This window comes from Hirundo rustica, chromosome 10, assembly GCF_015227805.2.
Source record: "Hirundo rustica isolate bHirRus1 chromosome 10, bHirRus1.pri.v3, whole genome shotgun sequence".
Lineage (NCBI taxonomy): Eukaryota > Metazoa > Chordata > Aves > Passeriformes > Hirundinidae > Hirundo > Hirundo rustica.
Window position 1 is genome coordinate 11,631,602 of NC_053459.1, and position 24,718 is coordinate 11,656,319.

Below are 24,718 nucleotides of genomic sequence, written 5' to 3' on the forward strand. Positions count from 1 at the left end.
GCATCAAATACGTATCTGTTCTTTAATTATGGCTAATTATGATAATGAGAATGATGTGCAGAAGATTTGACATTTTCCTCTGATGCCTCAAAATGTGTATGGCAAAGACCTGAGCAGCTCTGGGAATGGGGGAAGAGTGAATTTGGGCAACGAGAGGGAAGTAAGACAACTGAACGTTTCTATGTTCCCTGTCCAGTCTAGCTCTTGCTCCTCAGGCAGCCTCAGAGTCTATGCCAGTGACTGGCCTAAAAGGTCCCAAAAATTTTTGCCACATTGATTGCCAAAAATATCTACCTTCAGCCTCAAGAGGTGCAGCACTTTCACGGTAAATCCCTTGGGGCAAAGACTCATAATAACCAAACACGTGGAATGTTAGGCAATTGCTGTTTGTGGAGAATGTGAGGGGTGGGACAAGAGAAGTCATCCCCTGATCCTCTGCTTTTAAGTATCTTGTGAGCAACTTGACAAGTCCAAGGTAGTGAATGAAAACAGTGATGAAAACATTCTGTCCCCAGTACCAAGAAGGTTCTAGATATTCGGAGTGCAAGCTGCTTTCTGTCAGATCTGGACATACCAGGGGGATCCTCACAGGCTTTAACCACATAAAAAGCCCTTTGCAGAATTCTTTTTTTCCTTCTTTTTCTATAGTTCACACTGCCCAAAGCCCACCCACACAGCAGTATGAGTATGTTCTGTGGCTCTGTCCTAGATCCATGCTCCTCACTGACAACAGCCAAGGACAGACCCCGTTTAAGGTTAGGAACTGCCAAAACATTTGGTTAGTTATTGCTAGCAGAAGGCAGTAGGTGGAAGTTATTTCTTATTCGTTCTGAGATTTAGGATATAAACCTATAGGATCTTTAGGACATATGACTGAACCTCTAGCATAAATCTACAGATGTGTCAAGATCTACTTCACTCCCTGTCCAGGTTTTCATTTCCTTTCCCCTGAAGGCAGAACAACCTTCTAAATAAATGTATTTTATTTTTCTAGCACTGGGATTGGATAAGGCCTTCCACAGGCACAAGTTGGATGTATAAAAGAGAGTTTTACCACAGCACTCCTGCACAGTTTGTGGAAGTAGCATCTCCAGGGCAGCTTGATTTGGTGCATCTCATGGAGTTCACTTCTCCAAGGAGTGCACATGCCCAGTTTCAGGACACACTGTTCCCATTACAGGGTCTTTCATGATTGTTGTGTCTCATTTAACAAACAAAGTTTCCCATTCTACAGGTTTGACAATCTTTAAATCCAAAGCTACTGCTGTAGCTTTTTGTTGTAATGATTAAATGGAAAATTGCTGTAAATGTTTCCTGGGTGAGGCGAAAGAACGATAATTAAATTCATTAAATGGAAATGCAGTTGTGGGGTACTGGCTGCTTTCTCATGGAAAAATTTACTTCATAAATACATGAAAAATGAATGGTTTTGATGAGAAAATATTGAGATATTTGTTTAAATGATTTTGACTTTGGAACAGCACTAACTGTGACAGTGGATTACAGCAGATAAAATTATTAAATGTGTATGTAAAAACATCATGGGACAAATGATTTTTGTCTGACTCACGTGCATTACATATCCAATTAAATAGAAGCGTAAATAAAACAAAAATATGGGATTACAACACTTGCGTGCTGGGTGATTGAAACCAAGCAGCTATATCAACCCTGAGAACTGCATACTAAGCTTAAACTGTCCTTAAATTCCCAGAGTTTGCAAAGGCAGAACAAAACTACTGATTAGTAGAAAATCAGGTGCAACTCCTTGGGATTCAGGGTAAATATACAAATATGTGTCACACTGTGCAGCCTCGTTTGCATCAGGATGTAGCAGCGCCTCGATAGTGCTTATCGCTCTGATAAAGCGTGCAGAACAGGGAACGAGAAACAGCCTACAGCCAAAACTGCGGGGGGAGTCAGCGTGAGGAAAATGCAATGTAATTATTAGAGCTAAGGCTAGCACGGGCATTGGGGTAAATGTTACCCCTCCTGGAGATGTGTGTAAGGGATCTTTGCCCTGTTATTTAGGGTTTTACAGGTCTAGAAACACAAACACCTCTGCATGTTACGCTGAGCAGGATTCTGTTGGAGGCCCAGCTCCTGAAGCACTGTCAGGCACTGCTCTGGTGTCTCCTGCACAACAGCACTGGCTTGAGAAGTTCTCACGCAGCCCTCTGGGGATGTGGGCCAGGGCACGGGTGAAGTGGCTTTGCAGTAATGCACTGCAATCAGACACAGATTTGACAAGAGGCTGGAAAATATTTTTTTTTCAGCAATAGGACTGATTAGGCATTCACAGCTAGAGCTGAAACACTGTAGAAATGCAAATAGATTTGTTCTCTGTAATGGCAGCAATTATTGCTTTGCTTCATGCTATAGCTGGATCAAAGCAGGGAGAAAAGGACTGACATTTCTGCACACTAGAATTGCTCCTTCATTCTTCCCGTGCTCCCAGGTTTTAGGTATACTGGACAAAGCACCCAAGAATGAACTGCAAAGCCTTTTAGGGGTGGAATAATGAGCTCTACAGTCTAATAGCTCTTTTACTGCTCTAATTTCTATGCCTCCATGATGTACTCCTTCATGTCATCACTTCAAAGATCAGAGAAAGATTATATTCTTAAATGAGCAAGACTAAAGTACTTTCCCTCTCTGGGAGGACACCGAGACAAATTAACTGACACTACATCATTGAGCATGGCTTACCATGAACTACGCTAACTTTTGGGATTGATTTTATACAGCACCTGTAGAGAAATTTGTTTAAAGCTGAACTGGGTTTGTGTGGTGGGATTTTGGTAGCGAGGGGGGCTAAAGGGGTGGCTTAAAGGGGTGGCCGCTGTGAGAAGCTGCTGGAAGCCTCTCCTGTGTCTGATGGAGCCAATGCCAGTGGGCTCCAGGACACACCTGCCTCTGGCCAAGGCTGAGCCCATTGGCAATGGTGGCAGCACCTCTGTGATGAGGTGTTTCAGAAGGGGCACAAAACCTGCACAGACCGAGACACGAGTGAGGATATGGAGAGAAACAGCCCTGCAGCCTCCAGGGTCAGGGAAAGAGGGGCAGGAGGCGCTCCAGGCACTGGAGCTGAGGTTCCCCTGAAGCCCATGGAGGTCCGTGGGGGAGCAGAGAGCCACCTGCAGCCCGCAGGGCAGAGCAGGTGGATGTGTCTGAAGGAGGCTGTGACCCCACGGGAAGCTGGAGCAGGGGAAGAGTGTGAGGGATCCTCCACCTGAGGGGGAAGGAGCAGCAGAGACAAGGTGGAATGGTGCCATGAACTGACCACCACCCCCATTCCCTGCCCCCCTGTGCAGCCATGGGGAGAAGGGAGTGAACGTGTGACTGGTTAAGCTGGGGAAAAAGAGAAGGGTTTTTCAAAAGATTTGTACTTATTTCTCATTATCCCACTCTGATTTGATTGGCAATAAATTAAGCTAATTTCCTCAAGTTGTGTCTTTTGCTGTGAAAGAAACCTGTGAGTGATCTCTCTCTGCCCTTATCTCAACCCAAGAGCTTTTCATTGTATTTTCTCTCCCCTGTCGAGCTGAGGAGGGAAGGGACAGAGCAGCTCTGCTGGGTCAGCCCAGCACAAGAACAGTTTAATAGAGTGTCTATTTAGACCTCGCTGTAAGCTGTAAGTTGCAGAAATATTATTTTTACCCTTTAATCTCATATGGACAACAGATTACTCAAAATGCTTGCCAGTAGCAAATTTTTTATAGGTTGAACCTCAGTTCATCAGATACTGCTCATGTCATATTAGTGAAGTCCTTCTTAAATCAGGCCAGGCCTTCAGATGGAAAAAAAAAAAAAAAAAAAAAAAAAAAATTGGGCTGTTCACAAAACTTAAGAGTGCTTCAGAAATAAGTAAGCATTGTTTTAGGCTGCATTTTGGTATAGCTCCAGGTAATTAAGTTAGTAATTATTTCTGAATTTTCTTGACAAAACTTTAAAAACTGGTCTTAAGATCTCTACTTCCTTCAGTTTGGAGTTCTTGCCGTGTTAACTTTATATTACACATTTCATATTATGTTTCAGGTGGGTTTTATACATGCAGCTGTGTGGTGGTGGTGTTTTTTTTTTTTTTTTTTTTTTTTTTTTTTTTTTTTTTTTTTTTTTTTTTTTCCCCCACAGCAGCGTCTCCGGTACAAAATCACTGTTCTGTGTGAGCACTGACAGATGTCACAGATTTACTCACATCCCCAAACTGCAGGCACCACTCACTTGGGCTGAACAAGGGCACAACGGTGCCAGGGTTTGCTCTGGTACCTGAGTGAGCACAGCAGAGCTGGCTGCAGCCCAGCAGCAGCAATCAGAAGTCAGGGGACACATCTGGATCCCCAGGGTGGGCAGTGCCCGTGGCACCCTGGCCCTGGAACCCAGGCTGGGGGAGCCCTGGCACACTGAGGCTGTATTTGCCACCCCACATTTGGGGCGAGACACGGTGTCCATGGGACAGACGGGATCCTGCAGCAGAGCTTCTGTCCCAGATGCCGGTCTGGCAGCACCACGCAGTGATGGCTCGACTGGCCGAAAGCATCCCCTGGGACGGATTATTCCCAATTTTCCTGCTCTTCCCCATCTTGTTACAACTTGAGCCTGAAGAATACCTGTGCCTTGTTTGTCCTAGAAAGCCTGTTTGTACCCACTTTTGCTGACTGAAAATATCCAGTCTCAAATTAATATGCAGAGAAGGATAAAAAACTGGTCCAGGGGCTCCATTTACATTCACTGAAGCCTGAGTCTACTCGGTGGCACAGAAAGCAGAACTGCCTGCAATACCTTGCCAGGAGAAAAAGCACAGATGAAAGGAGGAATCACAGAACTAAGGATTTTACATTTCCACCGCACTTTGATGTTCAGCTCGCTCTCCTCCCTCCCTGAAGCAAGCTAACACCACCGTGTGTGACTACAGCCTTCTAAGTGCTTGAATCTGCCTCCAGGCGCTCCCCACCCAGTCTCCCTTGCTACATGTGAAAGATCATCTGCCTCCCAGCATCTGTTCATGAGCGATGAGGATCGACGCTGAAGGGAGAGCGAGGGCATCCCAGTGGCAATTTTATCAACTGGAAATCGTACATGAGGCTTTCAAAGTGGGCTAGCAAGAGGAAATTAAGAATGGGTTAGAATATAACGATCAAACAGATCAAAGAAGTGCGAGAAAGCAACTCAGACATCTTTTTAGAGACAGAAAACCCTGCAGGAAAGGAAGTAGGAAGGCACAGATACCTCAGCACAGCATCTTGGCTCTGCACTGTTACACATTCCCTTGAGATAGCATGGCTTACGTAGTATCACTATGGCAAGAAAAAAATATTCCAGCAGGGATATTTGCTAATAGTACTGGACTGTTTCCATCCCTGACATGTTAACAACCCAGCAAAAGATAAATAATAAGTCCTTAAACAAGATTTTTATTAAGTTACATAGTTCGTGTTCTTTGGGTTGTTCAGCTTTTAGTTTGCATATGGATCATGTTTCCTAGCTTTTTTTTTGTCTTAATGAGGCACTAAAAAATAATTCAATATGATGTTTTTGTGCAACAAGAATATCCTCAAGAGTAGCACTATAATTAAAATATCAGAGATAAGGAGGTTTGCAAATAAGGCCAGGTTTGATAACACAGAGGTGTGGCACTCCTCTGAAATGTGTTGCCGGGCTTCAGCCATCTGTCCTGGCTGTTAGGGAAGGTTTTTGTCCTTGTAACACAATGGGGCTAGTTGTTGCTGAAAAGAGACATGTAGGCAGCTTGAATAATTAATTCTTTCAAAGCAGAAGCCACATAAGGGCCAGTAACGAACACAGGAAAAACACAGAGGAGAAAAAGTTTTGAACAGAGTGGCTAAGGACACTTTGCCTACAGCCCGTGAGGAGCTAACCTCAAGGTGTGGCTTTTTCTTCTCCTTGGCAGAAAAGCTTTCCTGGGACTCTGTAATCAGGGAGAATATTAGCTGAGAAGCTTTGTGGGACTCTTTGTCCTTCATGGAGCATTTCGGGGCAATTATTGGGAAATGTGCTAAGCTGCTACCCGTGCTCCGCTGAAGTGGAAGGAGTCTCCTTGGATGCTCCGCAGCTCCCAGGTCAGTTTAATGGAAGTACAGCCAGATTTAAAGAATATACGAGAAAAACTGAGGCACAGTGGAGAGATAATGATGTTCCTAGACTACAGGCATCACCACACGCTGTCAGCCAGACTGTGGTGTGAGGGACACCGAGGGAGTGCTTGGGGATGGTTGTGACAGACAGATTCCTAATTATATAAATTTCTTGTCTTAGTGGAATACCTGAACAGGACCCCCTACTGCCTGCCTGAGAACAGCTGCTATTGCCCTGCAGTAATGTTAGTGCATTTAATCAGTCACTATGTTGTTGATGATAATTCTGCTTTTCACTTAAAATATAAATGTATTTATGTCATCCTTGCATATAGAAGAGTTATAATTTATCTGGAACATCCACACCACTAAACAGAGAGTTTTGTGCAGAAAGGAAGATATTTCATGTGTCTTGGCTCACTGGGAAAATACTACAAAATTTATGTGCTTACAATTATCATTAGATCCTAATTTTTGGCAGGTTTAACTGCTACCTTCTCTTTCCATTTATTTTTAAGTGAGTTGTGAGTTCGTGAATGTGCCAGTTTGATGGCCCCAAAGACAGAGAGCGTCTGTTTGCCTATAAAGGCAATATATTTACAACATTCACCTCCACAAACTGCTCCCGAAAGAGCGCTTCAGTGGCACACTTGAGGGGCTAACAAGAGGATCAGTAATGTAAAACCCCCGTCAACTTGCCAAGATTACTAATGAGGCTGCAATTTGCCAGCGAGAGGTTGCAGCCGTAATGGGTTTTGCAGTTTATTCCTTTTACTGGGAGGGCATTGTAACAACTCCTGCAGGCTTCTGAGTCACTTCCAGTCTTCCAAGTGTTCCCGCAAATTGTATAACTTTGTTAGTGATGTCCTTAAATCGTTGAGTCACCACTCCAGTAACTAAGTCCCTACTTATAAAACTACATGAGAACTTTTGAAAATCAGACTGATTATTAGCATCCCGGTATTTTTGCAGACTGGATAACAATTTTCGCTAAGAAACGGTTGTATCCCCAAGTCATCCCTAGTTTTCTAATACTTGTTCATCAGAATTGTTTCAATATTCAATTGTTACCGTATTTAGAAGCCCATGGTAGATCAGCGTTTGGAAACTAACAAGTAAAGGATGATGCTTGTTTAGTAACTTGTAAACGCAGTACAACCCGTGCTCAAAGTCCAAGACAAGAAAAGTGAGAGTCCTGGCTGCTGCAGACTTTGGAAACTGCTCTGTCACAGGATAAACAAGAGAGCGGGCGCCAGCTCCTCCTGATCTGGTATGGGAGCACATCCCGGATCTGGATGTCCCAGGACAGGCCCCCCACGTGGCCTGGTGTCCCCAGGACCAGCCTAGAGAAGCTCTGAACAGAAGCCCCGGGCGTGAAATGAGCATGGCTTACCACGAACTACAGTAACTTTTGGGATAGATTTTATATAGTAGTTTTGCTTGCTCCGAGCTGCAGTGCTCGTCCGTTCGTCCATCCATCCATCCATCCATCCATCCATCCATCCATCCATCCATCCATCCATCCATCCATCCATCCATCCATCCATCCATCCATCCATCCATCCATCCATCCATCCATCCATCCATCCATCCGTCCGTCCGTCCGTCCGTCCGTCCATCCCTCCATCCATCCATCCATCCATCCATTCTTTCTCCCGCTCCTGCCGCGTCCCGAGCCCAGCCCGGCTGAGCCTCAGCCGCGGGCGGAGCGCGGGCGCCACCTGCTGCTCGCTGCGGGAACTGCGGGCACCCCGGGCGCAGGTAGAAACCGGCCGGGATAAACCGGCTGTGATCAGCGGCCGGGATAAACCGGCTGGGATAAACCGGCTGTGATCAGCGGCCGGGATAAACCGGCTGGGATAAACCGGCTGTGATCAGCGGCGGGGATAAACCGGCTGGGATAAACCGGCTGGGATCACCGGCTGCGAGCACTGCGGCACGGGGCACTGCTGATAAACGCTCTGCCTGCTCCTTCTCTCGTCGTTTGTACTTTAAAAGTAGTCGGGGTGAGGTTTTTCTCCCTCTCTGGCGCGGGGGAAGCAGAGCCGATGGCTGGGGTCAGACGGCGGAAGGGGTTAAAACTGTTCAGCCCCAGCCACGCGTGCCGCGCCTTAACCTGCCATCAACAGCAGAACGGGACCATTCCGAATCTGAACGGAACCAGAAGTGAGGCTCCCGCACAGCTCTGATGCGGGACCAGACACAAACGATCCTTCGGCCGCAGATGAGGGTGTTTTGGAAAGGTACCAGAATGGGATGAGGACAGGAAGGCGGATCCGGAGTGTCCCAGCTACATCCCTGAGGCTCCTGGCCCCGGCGCAGTGCTCGCTGGTGCCAGCCCCTCTGAGCTCTTCTCCCTTGGTGCTACCTGAACTTTGGAGCCATCCGAGTGGTGACGGCAAGAAGGTGCTTTTCAGATGGTCGCGGCTGTGCTGTAGCACAGCCCAGGGCAGGGCAGGGGGCTGAGTTTTCTCGCAGCTGTCGCTGACACCGCTGAACGGTCACACCCTGAAACCTGTCAGCAAGCGCGTTTTTCCACATCTAGAGCGAGATCAATATTCTGCTTCCTAGAAATCAAGCCCCGCTTAAAAGGTATTTTTTGAATGGGAAGGTCTGAGTAGCGGGCAGGTTAGACAGGTATTGTGTTATGCTTTAGCACAAACCATGGATTTCTGCATGGGCCAGACAAGATAACTTTCATAGGAAGATTACTGAAAGCTGGTTAAGTCACCCATCTCGGAAAGACTTGGAAGGTGGCACAGCCTCCCTCCTGCTGGGCTCAGAAAGCAATGACCACCGGTTTGAAACCCAGCTGCACTTGGATCCTAACGCTGCTGCTCAGAGATGATGCCAAGGCGCATTCCAAATGGGACCAGCAGGCTCCATAACCTGCTCCAGCTTTTGAAGCGAGCCTTGTTTTTGTCAGGGGATTGGACTTAAGGTCAATTCCACCCCAACCTGTTTGTTGAGTTTGACAAAAGAGTGGTGAAGAGCAATCTCACTCTGAATATTATTCACAGGTCTGAAACTAAAACCAGCTGTATTCACATCCCCATTAACAACAGAGGGCAACTGCATAAGCCACATGACATGATTTGCTCGAGAGAACAACTTCAGGTAGATTCCCCTCTTTCATTTTTTGACACTTATTTTCATTGAGGTTGCATAAACACTCACTCTTTCCCCTCCCCAAATCAAATAAAAGGAGAACATTCACAGGGAACACACCTAATGTTTTCATGTGCAGTCCCACTTGGGTTAAATGAAATAGGCAAACAGAACTCCAAAAATAATTCTTATTCATCAGAAAATCAAATCTTTCCTTGTTTTCATCAATGAGTGGATAGTAAGGATGGAAGAAAGGAACGTGAGCAATTAAAAAAAAAGATTTGGTTTTTCATTTTAAGTCTGAAGAATAGCAGCTCTCATACATCAACAGGGCTATGAAAAGGCATCACTGGTGCAGTCTCTGGGTCAGTCACTGTGCCTGCATGTGACCTTAAATTCTTGTTGCAGAGGTTTTGCTGTTAGTCATTGGGGTTTTTTTGCAGATCAAGTGTTTTTTCTTTTACCAGTGACATCATCCTGCTCAAAAATTTCAGCGTGCACATAAAAACCATATCAGAGATAAAAGCACCCATGCTCTCAGTAATGGAGAAGTCAAAAAGGAGTAGCAATTGTGGTCTTTTCACATTTCAATTTAGGCTGCTGCTAAGCTTCAGCTAGAGAGTGGTTAGCTGGGGAGAAGCGGTGTTGCAAAGATCAAGGAAGTGCCCAATCAGTGTAGTACAGAAAGGAAAGTGATTTTTTTCCTTTTTAAGGTATGGAGCTGACTAAGAATCATGGCTAATTAGCATTTTAAGAGCCATCTTCATGCATGAAGTCCTTGCTTCAGAAGAAAGTGAAATAATCCTAACTTTTTTCAGAAAGATCTTTTTATTGCAAATTCCATATTTCAACAAAAGGTGAGGAGAAAGACAAATATCCTGTAGAATAACTGTTGGGTATGGGATGATGAAGACAAAGATAATTGAATCAGAAAAAGTGACAGAAAATTTAAAGTAGGAAAAGGCTGAAAGAGATGGACAAGGGGTAGCATATGTTCTGCTGTAAGGTTTGTTATTTACAGCAACATAGAATTTAGAGTAACTTATGACAGAAGGGACCAGAGGACGTCTCTAGTCAAAATTCCTACTCAAAGCAGGGTCAGCAATGAGCTCAAACCAGAATAGTCAGGGCTTTAGCCACTTAGGTTGTGAAAACCTCCAGGGATGGAGGTTACACATTGCACATCTCTGGACAACCTGTTCATGCCTCAGCGTCCTCATGAAAATGTTTTTGCTTATATCAAGCCAGACCTTTTTAAAATACAGTTTATGTCTGTCACTTTTTCCCTCTCATCATGTACTACTGTGAAGAGCCTGGCTTTTCTTTCTTGGTGATGTCCCCTCAAAGCCCCCCTTAGGCTAAATGAGCTCAGTTTCTTCCGTTTCCTCTTTATGGGGCAAATGTCCCAGCCCCTGTCATCTTGGTGGCCATCCACTGAACTTGCTGCAATATATCATTGTCAAATGTATGGAATATGGAGTAAAATGAAAATGGAGTTCTTAGACAATGGGTATTTTAAGGAGAGCGAAGACTAGGGACAAACCTTATATGAATTATTGTCATCGTAATAATCAGAAGAAAAGCTCTGTGTACTATTTAAATGTGATCTGCCTCTCACTGTGTAGGATCTGGTTACCTGACCAGACCAGCTTTTGTAGGTTCTGTCTCCAATGAATGCAGCACCTGTCCCAGGGCCATCATGAAAACTGGTGTGTTTACAGAACATTTCAGGCCAAAACCAGTTGTGCTCCGTGAAAGACTTGTCAGATACAGAGCATCATTTGATCAACTGGCTCAGAAGCAGGGTATGTAAAATGGTGGTGGGTGGGAGAACAAAGCATCCTTTGAGCTGGCATATTATGAATTTTTCAAGGTAACAGGCAGGAGATCTCAGTCACCCACTTTGTTCCTGCTCCAATGAGCTATTTGCTGCCGGTACACTTCCCAATGTTGCTCAGTGTTTGATCTAAGAGAGTAAACTCTCTTCAGTTTGAAGAGAGTTGTTGCATGTAGCTCCATGCTACTGTAATGGAATAGGTTTTTCTTCCTCTGTTTTAAATTTCTGTTGCATCTTGCATCATGAGGCAGCTAGAAGCACTTGGCAACCAGTCCACAAGTCCATGTGCTCCTGACAGAGGTCACGAGGTTGCCTCTCTTGACTCAGAAGGAAACATGGCCTGGCTCACTCCCTAGCAAAGCCATACAGGTATTTATGGCCTGGAGCAATGCACAGCCTGGGCTGGAGATGCCCTCCCCAGTTATAGGCTTGGTGTGCAGGTTTCTCATGCAGTATGGAAAAATATCTGTAAGAGGAGGAAAATGAACTAACACATCGGAGTCAATGCACTTCCCTCTGCTTTCATCTCCTCTGTAGCCTGGAATTGTTCTGAAAAGATAGGATGTACTGAGAGAGGCAGTGGATTTCAGGACAAGGGGCCATAAGGGATGCATATTTTCCATTTCACCGGCTCTGTAAAGATGTTTCCCCTGAAAGTCATTGTAGAGAGTGCAAGAGCAGACTTGCAAACTTGAGACTGCAAATGATACTGCAGCCAAGGAAGCCTTTTTGCACAGGTGTATGGATGATCTATAGCCAGAGAAACAGAGAACTGGCAATCTTTGGAAGCCACATTGCATGTTAATTCTTAAAAGGATGCATGAATATCAGGGAAGAAGACATGAGGGGCTCTGTTCAAGAGGATTCATTCCTGCTGTTAAAGCTTTGACTTTCAAGGCAACTGGGAACACACTTTGTAAAAAATACCCAGAGAACCAAACAAAAACCACACAAACAAACTTTTCCTTCCAGGATAGGGTTTCCTCTTGGGAAATATCTGAACTTGAGCGTTTAGCCTGTTTTGCAACAAATGTCATTTGCATATTTTTCAGAGGAGCGCATGATTTTAATTTTTTGATAGATTCCTGGAGAACCTGCTGGGTATCAAATACCAAATTAAACATCCTCTTTATTTTAGATGAATCTCCTGCTATTCCAGGTTTTGTTTGTCTCTGCAGCCCCACACCTTTGGTGTTCCCTATCATAGATTTTTTTTTCCTTAGTGTGCTGTGGCGTTCTTCTGGACGATACAAATAATTACATCCTGCTGCTTGGCACATCTGTTTATGAGAAGAAAAACTGTTTTCTGCATGATCAGCTCTGCTGCAGTAAACAATGTCAGATGCTTATTGCGAAATAGCTACAAATTCTGGCTGAACTTGCAGCAACACATACTTGAAGGCATCAAAGTACTCTTGGAAGAGCTTTCCACTCTGTGTGGGTGTCAGTGGTCTGGGAAACACTATTTTATATCAATGTCTTGATTTAATCCAGCTTCTTACCCATGATTTCACATGTCAGACAAATAGGAGGTGCTTTTTAAAATACTTTGAAACTTTTAGACTTGTAGGAACTGTGAGTCATGGCTATGAGGAAGCCTCTTCCCTCTTTACTCCCTGTGCAGAACTCCCCAACCCAGGGATCACACTGGGTGCATATCTTCAAACTTCTCTAAACTTACACTTCACAAACCCATTTTGGATTCACCACACACCTTTGAACAAAAGTGAGAAGCAGCAACTACCCCTTGCAACTGCAGCTCTGAGTTGCAGGTGGCAGCTGTGCAGGCTGCAGTGGAATTACCTGAGATTTGGACTGACCAGAGAATTAAAACTACTGCTTTGGGCAACTGAGCAGCACATGAACAACTAAACAACAGTTCTGTTCCTGCTGGGGCTTGGTGTTCATCCGCCTTTGGAGAAATCTGGAGAGACTTAGCTTGATTTTTCAGCTAAATAATCTCTGTTGAGTTTCCTCAAGTCAATGCAAAACTGGGGCAATGCAGTCTCATGACTGAAAGAAAATGCCTGCGTTCACTCCAAGATGGGACCTGGAAGCAGCCAAAAGCTCCATAAGGGGTACCAGCACAGGCACCGTACTCTTACAACAGTTATACTATATTCCATGAATGTTCTCTTACTAGTCTTGTCTTTATTTCCACTCAGAGGCTGAATATCTGGCTTCAAAAGATTGTGAGAAATTATTGAAGTCAGACATCTGATGTTCAGGGGGTTTTACCACTGTGGAGGGCAAGTGGTCTATATATAATTTTCCCTCTTTCTTCCTCAGTTAATTTCTACAGCACTGAGATACTTTAACACTCCTCCTCACCAGTTTCTGTTTGTACCAAAAATAAAGCTTTTATTCTTGTTTGTGGGGAGGTTGAGGATTTGCTATTTTACAAGTGGTGTGTGGAGGAAAGATGGACCTGGTTTTTTTTTAAATATGTCATTTGATGGGAACATGCAGTACAAAACAGTATTTTAATTAGGAAAAAATATTACTTTACATGAATTAGGCCTAAGTTAATACAAAAGTTATCACCTGGAAGGCAAGAGCTTAGCTGGTGCAGCAGCAGAGTATCCTTGTAAAGGTATTTTCTTAGTTTATGGAGAGCTCTGTAACAGAGAAGGTTTTGTTTTTTGTTACCCTTAACCTGGCCCCATTTTCCCTCGTAGAAACAGTTCCAAAATCCAGAAGAATCCCACAGCACCGCACAGTGAATTCAAGCCAAACAACATTTGGCTTTGCTCTGCTGGAGCACATAGCTACAAGTGTTTCATTTCCAAGCTGTAAAGTCTATCCATAGCCCTCCAGTGAGAAAGAACGGCCAGATTATAAGCTCAATACTGTTCCCTATCAGCAGACCCCATTAATATATTCCATTAAGCTCCCGGCAGAAAGTAATAAACACACTCATGACCTCACCAAACTCCCCTCTAGCCTTTGCCAAACTGCCAAAATACTTCTGAAAATCTAAAAAAAATATCCTCAGTCTTGCAGAGCTCAGTAACCACAACAACTGCCTGCTGAAGCTTTTGGGTACGTGTGTCCTCACTTTTAGAATAATGTTGGGTAGGTATAACAGTGACAGAACTAAATCTCTCACTGGACAGTTGTGGCAGGATGCATCTTACCCAGGTGAACTTGTAAAGGAAAGCTGAATGTTGCTTGCTAGTGCTGCATTTGAGCAGCAATGTCATTAATTCAGCCCAAGCCACTCTTTGGAAGGCACAAAGAGGCACTGCTATAACAATACAGTTAAGAGTGAAGAAAAAAAAATTAATGTGGTAGTGGAATCTTGATACCACAGACATTTGACTGGAGAATATCTACTTCTATAGAAAGTTATGATGGAAAATCTAATCTCATGATCAACAAAAATATCTGGATCGGTATTTGATATTCTTGATACTCCTTTCTTTTTCTCTTTTTAAAAAAATTACTTATATATGTATACGTCTATGTACAGAAACAAACAAAAAAGTTCTAGTTTTCAAGTAAAACCATTTAAGATTCAGTTTTTAAAAGAAAGAATTTAGAAAATATATGCTAATTATATTAATTATATTTATTATGCTGTATTATTATAGTCTCAGCATTTAGCGATCATACACAAACAGCATTTGAGTATTAATTTGTAGAATGGTGAGGAATGGCAAGGGAAAGGATTCTTGACTGCCCATGAGAGTCAAGTGTGATGACTTATTCCTCACACTTGAATTTAAATGTCAGAAGAGACTTTGTCCAAACTGTTAGTCATTGCAGTTGAACATAGATGCACAGAAGAAATACTTCAATTCTATGAGTTTTTTTTAATTAGAACTTGAATTTTGAGCACTGATTGCCATGAAGCGATCTGACAGGGTTACTGTAAATGCAGCATCCACGTGCTCACAGACGTACTGCAATGGATTGAGCCAAACTAGCCACCTGTGGCTCCTGTTGAAATATGGAGAAGTCTTGTCTCCCCAGGCAGAGAAGGTTGTGCAAACTGAGCAGCTAATAAAAGAACCAACTTGTTTCCTCTTAAAACAGGGATCATCCTGAAATGATTTTTCCTAACAACCACCTTTATCAATTATTTGCATTTCACAACTTCACTTGCTCAAAACTACAATTACTCTACTTTTTTTTGATCCAAACCCCATTTTTTAATCTCAGCGTTATTCAAGCAAAATTCTTACTGCAGCCACAAAGACAGATCCAACTTGGCCTACGTTTTCCGTAAATACATTTGTTATTTGAGTTGCACACTCGGAGAGCTTTAAATTCCAGAAAATCAGGCCTTGCCAAACGTAGTAGACAGGCTGGAACAATATGAGTAAGTGACTGCAAACATGCTGCATTCTGAATATCAGAAATGTGGTTTTGGCACTGCAATTCACTTGGGAGAGAACCCAAGTGAAACCAAATAAAAGATCACAGATAAGCCCTGTTTAATGATGTCAGTGCTCCTGTGCACAGGCATGTTGGCTCTGGCTGCCACTGAGAATGCTGATCAAAGAAGTCAAAAGGATTTCAAGAGGGGGAAAAATGCAAATAGTTCTACACCCTCTGCCATTCAATATGTTGCTCTGATAGGTTGTTACCACAGTGTCAAGATTTTTCCAAATACTTAAGCACCCTTCCATTATCAAAATAGAAAATATCTTTGACAGATGCCAATTCTGGAAGATGCACCCCAGCACAGTTTATTAAAAATAGAATCTAAGGGAAAAGAACACTATTCCTTGCAGAAGTTAACATTAGGTCCTTCTCCCTGCTTCTTCCCAAGGTGTAAAAAATAGAAAAAGGCAAGAGGGGGCAGATGTTCATTTAACACTTCAGCAGCCCAGTTTTCAGGCACTCACTGAGTAGCATCAGCTCCCAGGTGCTTCAGCTTACAGCGGTCATAATACACAGCCAATAGTGAGGTATCTATGGAAAAGCAGAGCAGCCCTATGCAGCAGTCCCACTGAAGCGTGGCTGGCTACACAAGCATGTGCAGAAAGCCCCTGGAGCCCTGGAGGATATCAGATGGAGCACAAATCAGAATGGGACTTCACAAGAGCAACTACGACTGCAAACCACATTGTGCTCATGGAAGGCCAAGTGAGCAAACCAGGAGAAGCCTTGAAGTCTTTTGTCGGCACCTGGGAGGTGCCGTGGAATGGAGTGTTCCATTTTGGACTCCAGCACAGCGAAGACAGAGAGGAGACAGCTCGGCAGAGGACCACCAAGATAATCTGAGAGCTGTGGTGTATGAGAAGAGGCAGAAGCTGAGCTTTCTCATGCAGATGGGGGTGGAGCTAAGCGCTGTCTGCTGGTGGGTGCAGAGAACATGAAGCCACCTTCTGGTGGCTGGACAGGGAAAGGATGGGAGGCAAAAGTTACAAGGTGAAGCAAGGGAAATTCCAACTGGATAAACAGAAAGACACTCTGTAGTGAGGGTGGTTAAGGCTGGAACAGATCTCCCAGAGTTCTGGATGACTGCAGATATCCAGACATTACTTCCAACTAAAGTTTTCCCTGAGTATGAAACTCAAGAAGTCTCCTGCAGCAAGGGACTGCCTGCCCTGTATCAGGCTGAGCCTCAGAAAGACTTGGCCTGTATGGTTTTTATCAGGAAGAAAGAGCTGTCTTAGTGATTATTCCATACTACTCCTCAGAAGACAGGAAGCTGGAACCACTAACAGAGAAAAGATCTATGTAAAGGCTGGATCTTATATGATGTTATGTCATGCAGACTTGGAGTCAGCAGACTGTTCACCAGGAGACCACTTCAGCATTTCTGCAGTCAATATGGCTTGGAGAAGGGGAATTTCCCCTTTCCCTCATGGCATCTCTCTGCATGGATCCTTGCTAGTCATATTTGGTGTGAAGGGCATCATTTTGCTTTGCTGGGAAAGCTTTATCTTTCATGTGTGTTAAGTGGCTGAGGACAGTCTTACAGCTAATATGGGCAGGCATTCCTTAGAGCAGCACTTAGCCGAAAGCAAGCACATTTTGGCACAATCTTCACTAAAAAACCAATCTCTCTTACTCCTCCTTCCCCCACCCTCAGTGGGAATATCTGATTATAGCCTTTTCACTCAAATTCCACACAGCTCCTCTTTCTTGAGGCCTTTCACACAAAAGACTCACAAAGAGCAGACAGGCACCATTGTATCCGTGTGTTCCATGGCAACGTTTTAGCACTCTAAGAGTTTGCAGCAAATCCAAACGATGTTTCTGTTCTTTATTAATGATATTTCCCAGCTGTTTCTGGTTGACAAAGAGAGGTCTGGTCCTTCTTTGTTACAGGCTGTGCCCTGGCACTTCAGGGAGCCCCAGGAGGGTTCACACAGCGCTCTGTAACTCAGGCAGCAGGAGCACAGCCCCGGTGAGAGGCTGCAGACACACAGAGCTTGAGCCTGTGGATATCAAAGTATTGCATACGTGTGTGTTGTGCTCATATAATGAGAAGAAAGCACGTTTAATCATATCTGTGCACAAAATATTTGTCTACAGCAATGAAACTTAGAAGTATCTCAGGTTTCTGCCCTTTCTTTTGTAACAGCAGCTAGTTCTTAGCCCTTTCTCTCTTAGGACATCTTTTTCTTTTAGGTCTTACTTTTCATTCCCTTCAGTAGAGTTTTCATATCATCTTTCTTCTTCATGCAGTCATTATCCCCCTCGTATCCTGACGTGCATTATGCAAACATGCTTCACATTCACACAAGCCCTGCTCTGAATATATTATGGCCTTCTCTGCAGTGATTCCGGGGGGGCTGTGGGTTTGTACAGGAACACAGTGCAAGGACCAGTGCTTACTACTCTCTGCCTTAAGGTTTCCTTTGGATCTTTATCCCTGACTTTGGGCTTGAACTTTGAACTGCTAGTAGGAATTGTCTCTAATAGGAACTTTTTGTAGAAGATTCTATCTGCATTTATTCTGTTTAGATAAAATAGCATGGATACAGGAATAAAAGTATTTGAAATAAAGGCTAAATTCAGTATATTATGTTTATTTTAACAAACTTATCAAAGCTGCTCTGGCATTTTCCATTTACAAGGGGCAATGTTAGAGTCATGAACCAAATGCATATTTAAAAACATTACAAGGCTGGACAAGGCTAATGCTTTCCTGCAGTCTCACAGATCTATTGGCTTTGGTTTATGTTCAATAGCTGAGACAAGAGAGGGGAAGCACAGGAAGAGTCCTACTGAGATCCAGAACCACTGTTACCTCAGAAATGTGCTACCATTTGGCTCAAACTGTTGTTTGGATGTAGATTTTTAATTGAATTCATGATTTCAGTCTTAGGGGTGCTCCCTGCCTGATGGGTATGAAAAGAAACAAGAGCAAGAATCAGAGGTATGTTGATGCAAATAAAGATGGGAAATATATGAGTGGTGTAGCTGTCCCAGCTGTGAACTTCAAGAAGTGATGAGATGCCATTTCTCCAGGAAAGCAAAATTTCAGAAAATAAAGTGAGATTAAGCTTTTCCTTTCCAATAAATGGGACACATGGCACAATGCCTGCTCTAGTTACAGATTTGGGTCCGAAACTGAAGGCATCCTTTTTCCTGAGCCCATAGATGTTCAGGGTGTTTTTTTTTTTTTTTTTTTTTTTTTTTTTTTTTTAAACATGAAGGGGAGACAGCCACATTGAGAGTTTACACTCCTCTGTATTTCAGCACAGAGGATGATCATACTCTGATGGCAGAGTCTAAATTTTCCTGGTACTTGGAAAGACCATGACTTGCAGAACTTTTAATACCACAATGTCTCTAGTGCATCATGCTTACTTACTAAGCTTGATTATTAGGAATCTAGGATATCAAGGTAGATATGATGACATACCCAAAAAAGAATGCTTTTAAAATCATTGAACTCAAAGTCATAGGTCATTTATTAAAATGACATTAAAGGAGAATGTTCCATCACGTAATAATGCCAGTAAAGGCTTTATACCTTGATGCAGCCCATATGTCTTTACTATAAAGAAAGGGAAAGACAGACATTAAAAAAATTAATTGCTTCTATAATTTGACACTGCTGTCAATAGGTACAGAACCTTGACCAGTTTTAAATTTTGACACAGAACTAGAAACTTTTCCCTAAGCAGGTCTGGAAATAAAACAGGATATTTTGCCTCTCTGCTTTTTTTCCTTCCTCTTTTTCTGTAGAAGCTGTTTAATCACACCCAGGCTCAATTCACACATTGTTCCAGACTGAGGCTTTTCATGTGATCTTCAGCTACGAATTTTGCTTAGCTTTTGGAATGACTCCAGTTATTTTACATACATGCCATGAGGTATCTATTCTTGCCACCTCTGAGATTTAAAGTCCTTTCTTTACTGTTAAACATTGGCTCTTCTCTGGAAGAAATTCCAGTTAGAAGCGTGGAATTTCAATTGAGAGAATGGTCCTATTTCTCAGGACAGATGGTTAAAGCTATGGAGTGTTCAGGCTTACACCAGACATAGACCAAAAATGAAGGACACAATTTTCTCAATGCCTGGGACAGTTCTTGGCTATCCACGGGTTGTACCTTTTCCATCTCAGTGTTCCTTGAGCAGGAATTACTTTGTCTGATACACCAGTTGCTAAGTATATTGACATGCAGGGTCTGCAATTCTCTTTACAGTTTAATTTTTAATTGAAAGAAATACCAAGCATGTGATAATAGCAGAAGGCACTCACCCTATAACAATGCAGGAGATGGCAGTTCCCAAAAAGGCGTAGGTTAAAATTGATCCTAAGTTACGAAAGAAATGTCTCTGGGGAGGAAAGTTTGAAAGAAAGTCCTTTGTTATATAGTAAATAGAAAAGCATTCAGACCAAGCAGAAACACATCTAAAAGTGCCATTTGTTACAACACATTTCTCATCTAGAAGATGGAGTAATAGTGGCTACTTCAGTTATTTTGGAAAACATAACTTAAAGACGTTTTTTTTCCCCTGGGGGAATGCCATCAAGGTTCCCTCTTTTTAATGCATCTGACCAAATGTTTCAGGATCATAGCAGAAGTTCACATTTGGAAATATATTGGAATATATTGGAAATACCTGATACAAATGGTATCATAACCCCATCCCTTGAACAAAGTCCTGATTGGGCAGGACATGAAACACAGGCTGGTCCTGCCTGCAGGTCACAGCATTCCAAGTGGTCTCTTCTGGAAACAGAGACCTAAGTGTTATAAACTGCACAATCAGATCTCTGCACAGGGACAGAAAGAGAGCAGAATGAGGGCCACGAATCAGTCACTTTAATCCAAGTCCTGCCCAGGCAATAAAACTGAGCTGACTGTCCCCTGTCACTGGCCTGTTTGGTCTACAGAGCAGCAGCCACACTCAGTCCCTTCTGTCACATAATAGACACATACCTTCTTCAAACTATATCCAGCATGAAATATAATGGGTGGCAGCAAAATGTTGAAGAAGATGGAAGGATCAAAGGTCATCTGCTAGGAAGGACAAAGGAGAGGTAAGGACAAATAAAGTAGCATTTAATTTGATATGATATTTTTTAATTGTATCTTCTTATCAGGGCTGATCTCAGGCTCATCTCCACTCTTTGCAGGATTATTCTGAGTTGTTTTTCTTTGCAAGTATAAATGCATAGCTCCTTACAGGTTATAGAGGCAGATTACTGCTTGAAAAGTGTTCCTTCAAGAAGGAAATCAGTCATGTGCTACATTACAGGGAACACACAGAAGCAGCGTTACCTGTGACAGCAGCTGCCCTCCCACACATCCAACTTGACAGTCCCATGACATTACTCCTGGTTCAGACATGGATCTCCTGGTCCCTTTCAGGAAAGACACATCAGCAGCGTTGTGCCTCAATTCCCCATGTACAGGGGGTGATAAAAGGCCTACACCACCAAAACCAATGTAACATTTCCTTTGAAGGAAATGATTTATGAACTAGCCATTAAAAGTTTTAAAGTAATGCTAGAATGAGGAATTGCACTGATCATACTGGCCTTCAACTTCTGGCACAGAGAAAGAACAAGGACATTCCTCAGCCATTGCAATTAATTTCAAATAGCTTTCAATAGAAGAGAATTCTCTTTAAAATAACAGCATTGCTGGAGAAAAAAATACCCAAATTAAATAAACCTGTGTAGTGCTTAGTGCTCTGTCAGTGGGCTACACTATATCAATATTTTTAAGTGGCAGGAGGTAATTATACAAAGGCTTGCAGCTCCTTGTTCATATGAAGTGATATTTTAAGGCTACAGTATTCTAGATTATTTTCCTTCAAAAGAGCAAGACTTGCCTACAAAATTACTTCTGCTTTCTTACTAACAGACAGCTTGATTCAATAGACAGGAAGTGAGAGCTGAGACTTTTTTCCATCCTGCTCACTTTGAATTATAAAGCTAAAAAATCTAGCTAAATAACCTGCCAGCAACATTAGCTGTGCTGGGACCATCATTGAAAACCTGATGGAAAAAGGATTTTCTTCATTTATGAACCAACACTCTCAAACGTTAATTTTGGAATTAATTCAGCAGATATATTTTAATATCTTTTCTGTGGGCATCAGAAATTCTGACTGCACATTTTATTATTCAAAATCATGTTCTTAAGAATACATGTTTGTAAGGCATGGCACAATCTATTGTCTCTGATAAAAGGCACTAAGTAAACACTTTTAGTGCAGTCAAAAGGGAATTGCAGTTGTACAAAACCCAGAGTGTGGTGCGATCATGCTTTCTGTTTTTTACATTTGTGCTTTTGCCAGTCAGGAAGGCTGCCAGGCATTGTTATTGTCTCCTAAATACAGCTGAATTCATCCCCGTTTCCTTTTTTATTTATTTTCTTTTCAAGAGGGCATCTGCCAGGTAATTTTAAAGGAAAAACAAGTGAAAATCCAGGCAGACTGAGTCTCCCCAATAATTTAGAGGAGCTACAATCCACAGCTGAGATCTTCAAGAGCCTTTCAGCAAAATGAGACTATGGAAACAAGATCAGGCAGTTCCCTGCAAGGGCAGGAGAAATTTCTGTGCAAGTCATTGCTCCTCCTTTCTCCTAAGCCAGCTTCAGTGCCAGGTCTGATGAAGTCGATCAAATGTAATGAATTAGCACATATGTCCTGGAAACTAAACATACACTTTGACCAAGACAAAGCTGCAAATGCAACCAGCTAGCAGGAAAAAGGATGGCGATTCAGCAAAACCTGATCAGTCTGAGTGCCACAGTATTTTCCTGTCTCCACCCACCACAAGTCTAATGGTCCTTGACAGTCTAGTTCTTTCTGGGAAGGGCAAGTCTGGCAGTAACAGCAGACAGGCACACAATGGTGCTGCATCAGCAAGAAATTTGAGCAGATGGTAAAATCCTAATTCTGCTGGGCTCCCCAGTGTACGTTCTAAGCATAACTTAAAAGTTTTCCTAACAATAACTGTAAAATACACTGGATCATGTATTACTGCGCTAGACAAACAATAATACTTGGAAAAAAGCAAAATAATACACTGCAATATTGTAAAAAGCTGTTGGTAAGGGCTTAGGAGCTTCACGCGAATCTACAATGTCTTTGAGCACAAAATCCAGGTTTTAAGAAGTGCCCCTGCACTCCAGTGTTTGTCAAAGTGAACATTATAAGAAGCAAGTATTACATGGGCAGGGAAAGACATACTAACAAAGTAAAATATTTTGTTATATACTGGAAAAAAGAAAAGGCCATGACATTGTGAAAGACTGCAAATTTCCTCCCACACTTCCCGTTTTGTATCCAGCATGAATTGCCCCAATGCTGTCTCCCTATGGCAGCGAGGGCCCTGCTGAGGACCACTGCAGGAGTGGAAGAATGTATGAGAATGCTGTGATGGATTTAAGTGTACAGTAAGCACATATTTACAAGTTTGTGTTTTGAAAAATGTTTAGAGTTTGCAGTTTCCTGTGCTATCCACAGGAGGTAACCTCCCCTTGCATTATCCTGCCAGAGCAAGTCACTTTGAAAGCAGAGGAAAAATGAAGATATCAGTGGCGTTTATAAAGGCATAGTGGCAGTGAATCCAAGTTAACAGCTGTGTCTGCGACGAACTCAGTGTCTGCAGGAGCTGGGACTGTCATTTGAAACAGCTCAGGCCACCATTATGTGAGTGCACAGTCAGCTTGGATGATGGTCAGGGTTCTACCACACTTCCTTTCCTTTACTGTTCTTCCTCACCTCCCTTGCCCACCCTAAATTCAGAATAGACTCTCTCTCAGTCTCATTTTAACTTGAAGCTTGTTTTCCTCTCTCAAGCATGAAAAGAAAATAAATATCTTACAGAGTTTAGAGCAAAAATAAGACAGGTTTTACCTTTTGAAGCATTGCATTGCCCTGGTGACCGTTGACATTGTGGTGGCTGATCTCCCTTTTGTACTGATATTCGTAGACCTGATTGGTTATATTAATAAGCAGAGTGGATGGCCCAGAGTTCAGCTTTTCACATTCATAAACAGTCCCACTTTCAACATCTGGTGATTTTGTCACATATCGTATAATTAATCCCATTACAAGGCCTGGAGAGTAAAGAAAAAAAGAAAAATGAAAGATATTCAAGTATTTTAAAGTATTCGATGCCACACATTTAGAGAAAAAAAAAATAGCTCTGCCAAAGTTAGGATGTGTTTCTACATTTACAGAACCTCTCCCAACGCTTTATGGATTACCACAAAATACTCTTCCAAAAGGGTCATTTCATTAGAATGCAATGTTGTTTTGAAATATGCACAGTCATACTCCTATTTTTGTGATCCAGTTGCTGGCATAATAATTAACTGAGTTTCTCAACCACTGCAGGGAGATGTCTGCACAACTTATGTGCTGAACCGAGCACATAAACATCAGCTGTGCTTTTGGGTATTTTACACACTACATTTATGGGGACAAAACTCTGACACATCTTCGGGCACATTCTGCTTTCTGTATTTTAGAGACTGTATAAACACAGGAAAATAAAATCAGGAAGAAGGGAAGGACTAATAAGACTATCTACAATTTAGGGCCATTACCTAAGGCAGATATTTTGTTTCCCTTTACAAGTAACAAAAAGGAAAATGTGCTTCAGCAGCCATTCTCTGGGTGGCATGCCTCTTTCTTTTGGCTCTGGTGGGAGGCTGCATGTTTACTTTAGGAGAGGTAATATTTAAATAGATAATATTACTGGGATTATTTCCTCCCTCAGAGGCTTCAATTTGGTTTCAAATTTAATTTCCATACTTTTATGTCCTGTATGCTTTAAGTCCCATGTATAGAATGAACAGCTTTACAGTTCCTGATTATTAACACATTCATAAAATCCTGAGAATGCTCCGATGAAATATTGATGGAAGACACCTAAACTCCTAGATAGATATACTTACTATTAAAAGATAAGAAAGAAATTAAATTACATGAAATATCAGAGAAACATCTGCAAAATATGATGTAATAATTTCAGTTTGATCCCATAATCAGAAGGGGATACAAGTCATCACAAGGACCTTGAGAATCCTTGTTATTCTCACATCTTCTCCTAACAGACATTCTTGGAACTGCAGATTCCTGGCAGTCAAGCAAGTCAAGTTTGTAGCTTCCTGGAGCGATGCTGAGTAACAGCTGTATCACCTGGTTAATGTGTGTGCATGCATTTGTGCTTGTTTAGAATCTACTGTTTAGTAAGGTTGTTTTCTGTAAATGATAGAGGGTTTCAATAAGCTGTAGAAAA

General features: G+C 42.6%; 1 protein-coding gene across 2 annotated transcripts in view; it reads right to left on the reverse strand.

Annotated features, from left to right (window-relative positions):
• SLC9A9 (solute carrier family 9 member A9) overlaps nucleotides 1–24,718 on the reverse strand; it is a 176,419-nt gene that overhangs the window by 148,038 nt on the left and 3,663 nt on the right. Inside the window, exons 2-4 of one of the 2 annotated variants that reach the window (XM_040074349.1) lie at nucleotides 23,329–23,531; nucleotides 20,397–20,474; nucleotides 19,712–19,788 (exon numbers count right to left, since the gene is read on the reverse strand). In XM_040074349.1, the coding sequence (XP_039930283.1) occupies nucleotides 19,712–19,788; nucleotides 20,397–20,474; nucleotides 23,329–23,531 (358 nt within the window). Of the gene's footprint in view, nucleotides 1–19,711; nucleotides 19,789–20,396; nucleotides 20,478–23,328; nucleotides 23,532–24,718 lie in introns of both variants that reach the window. The other variant, XM_040074348.1, reaches the window with a different exon arrangement.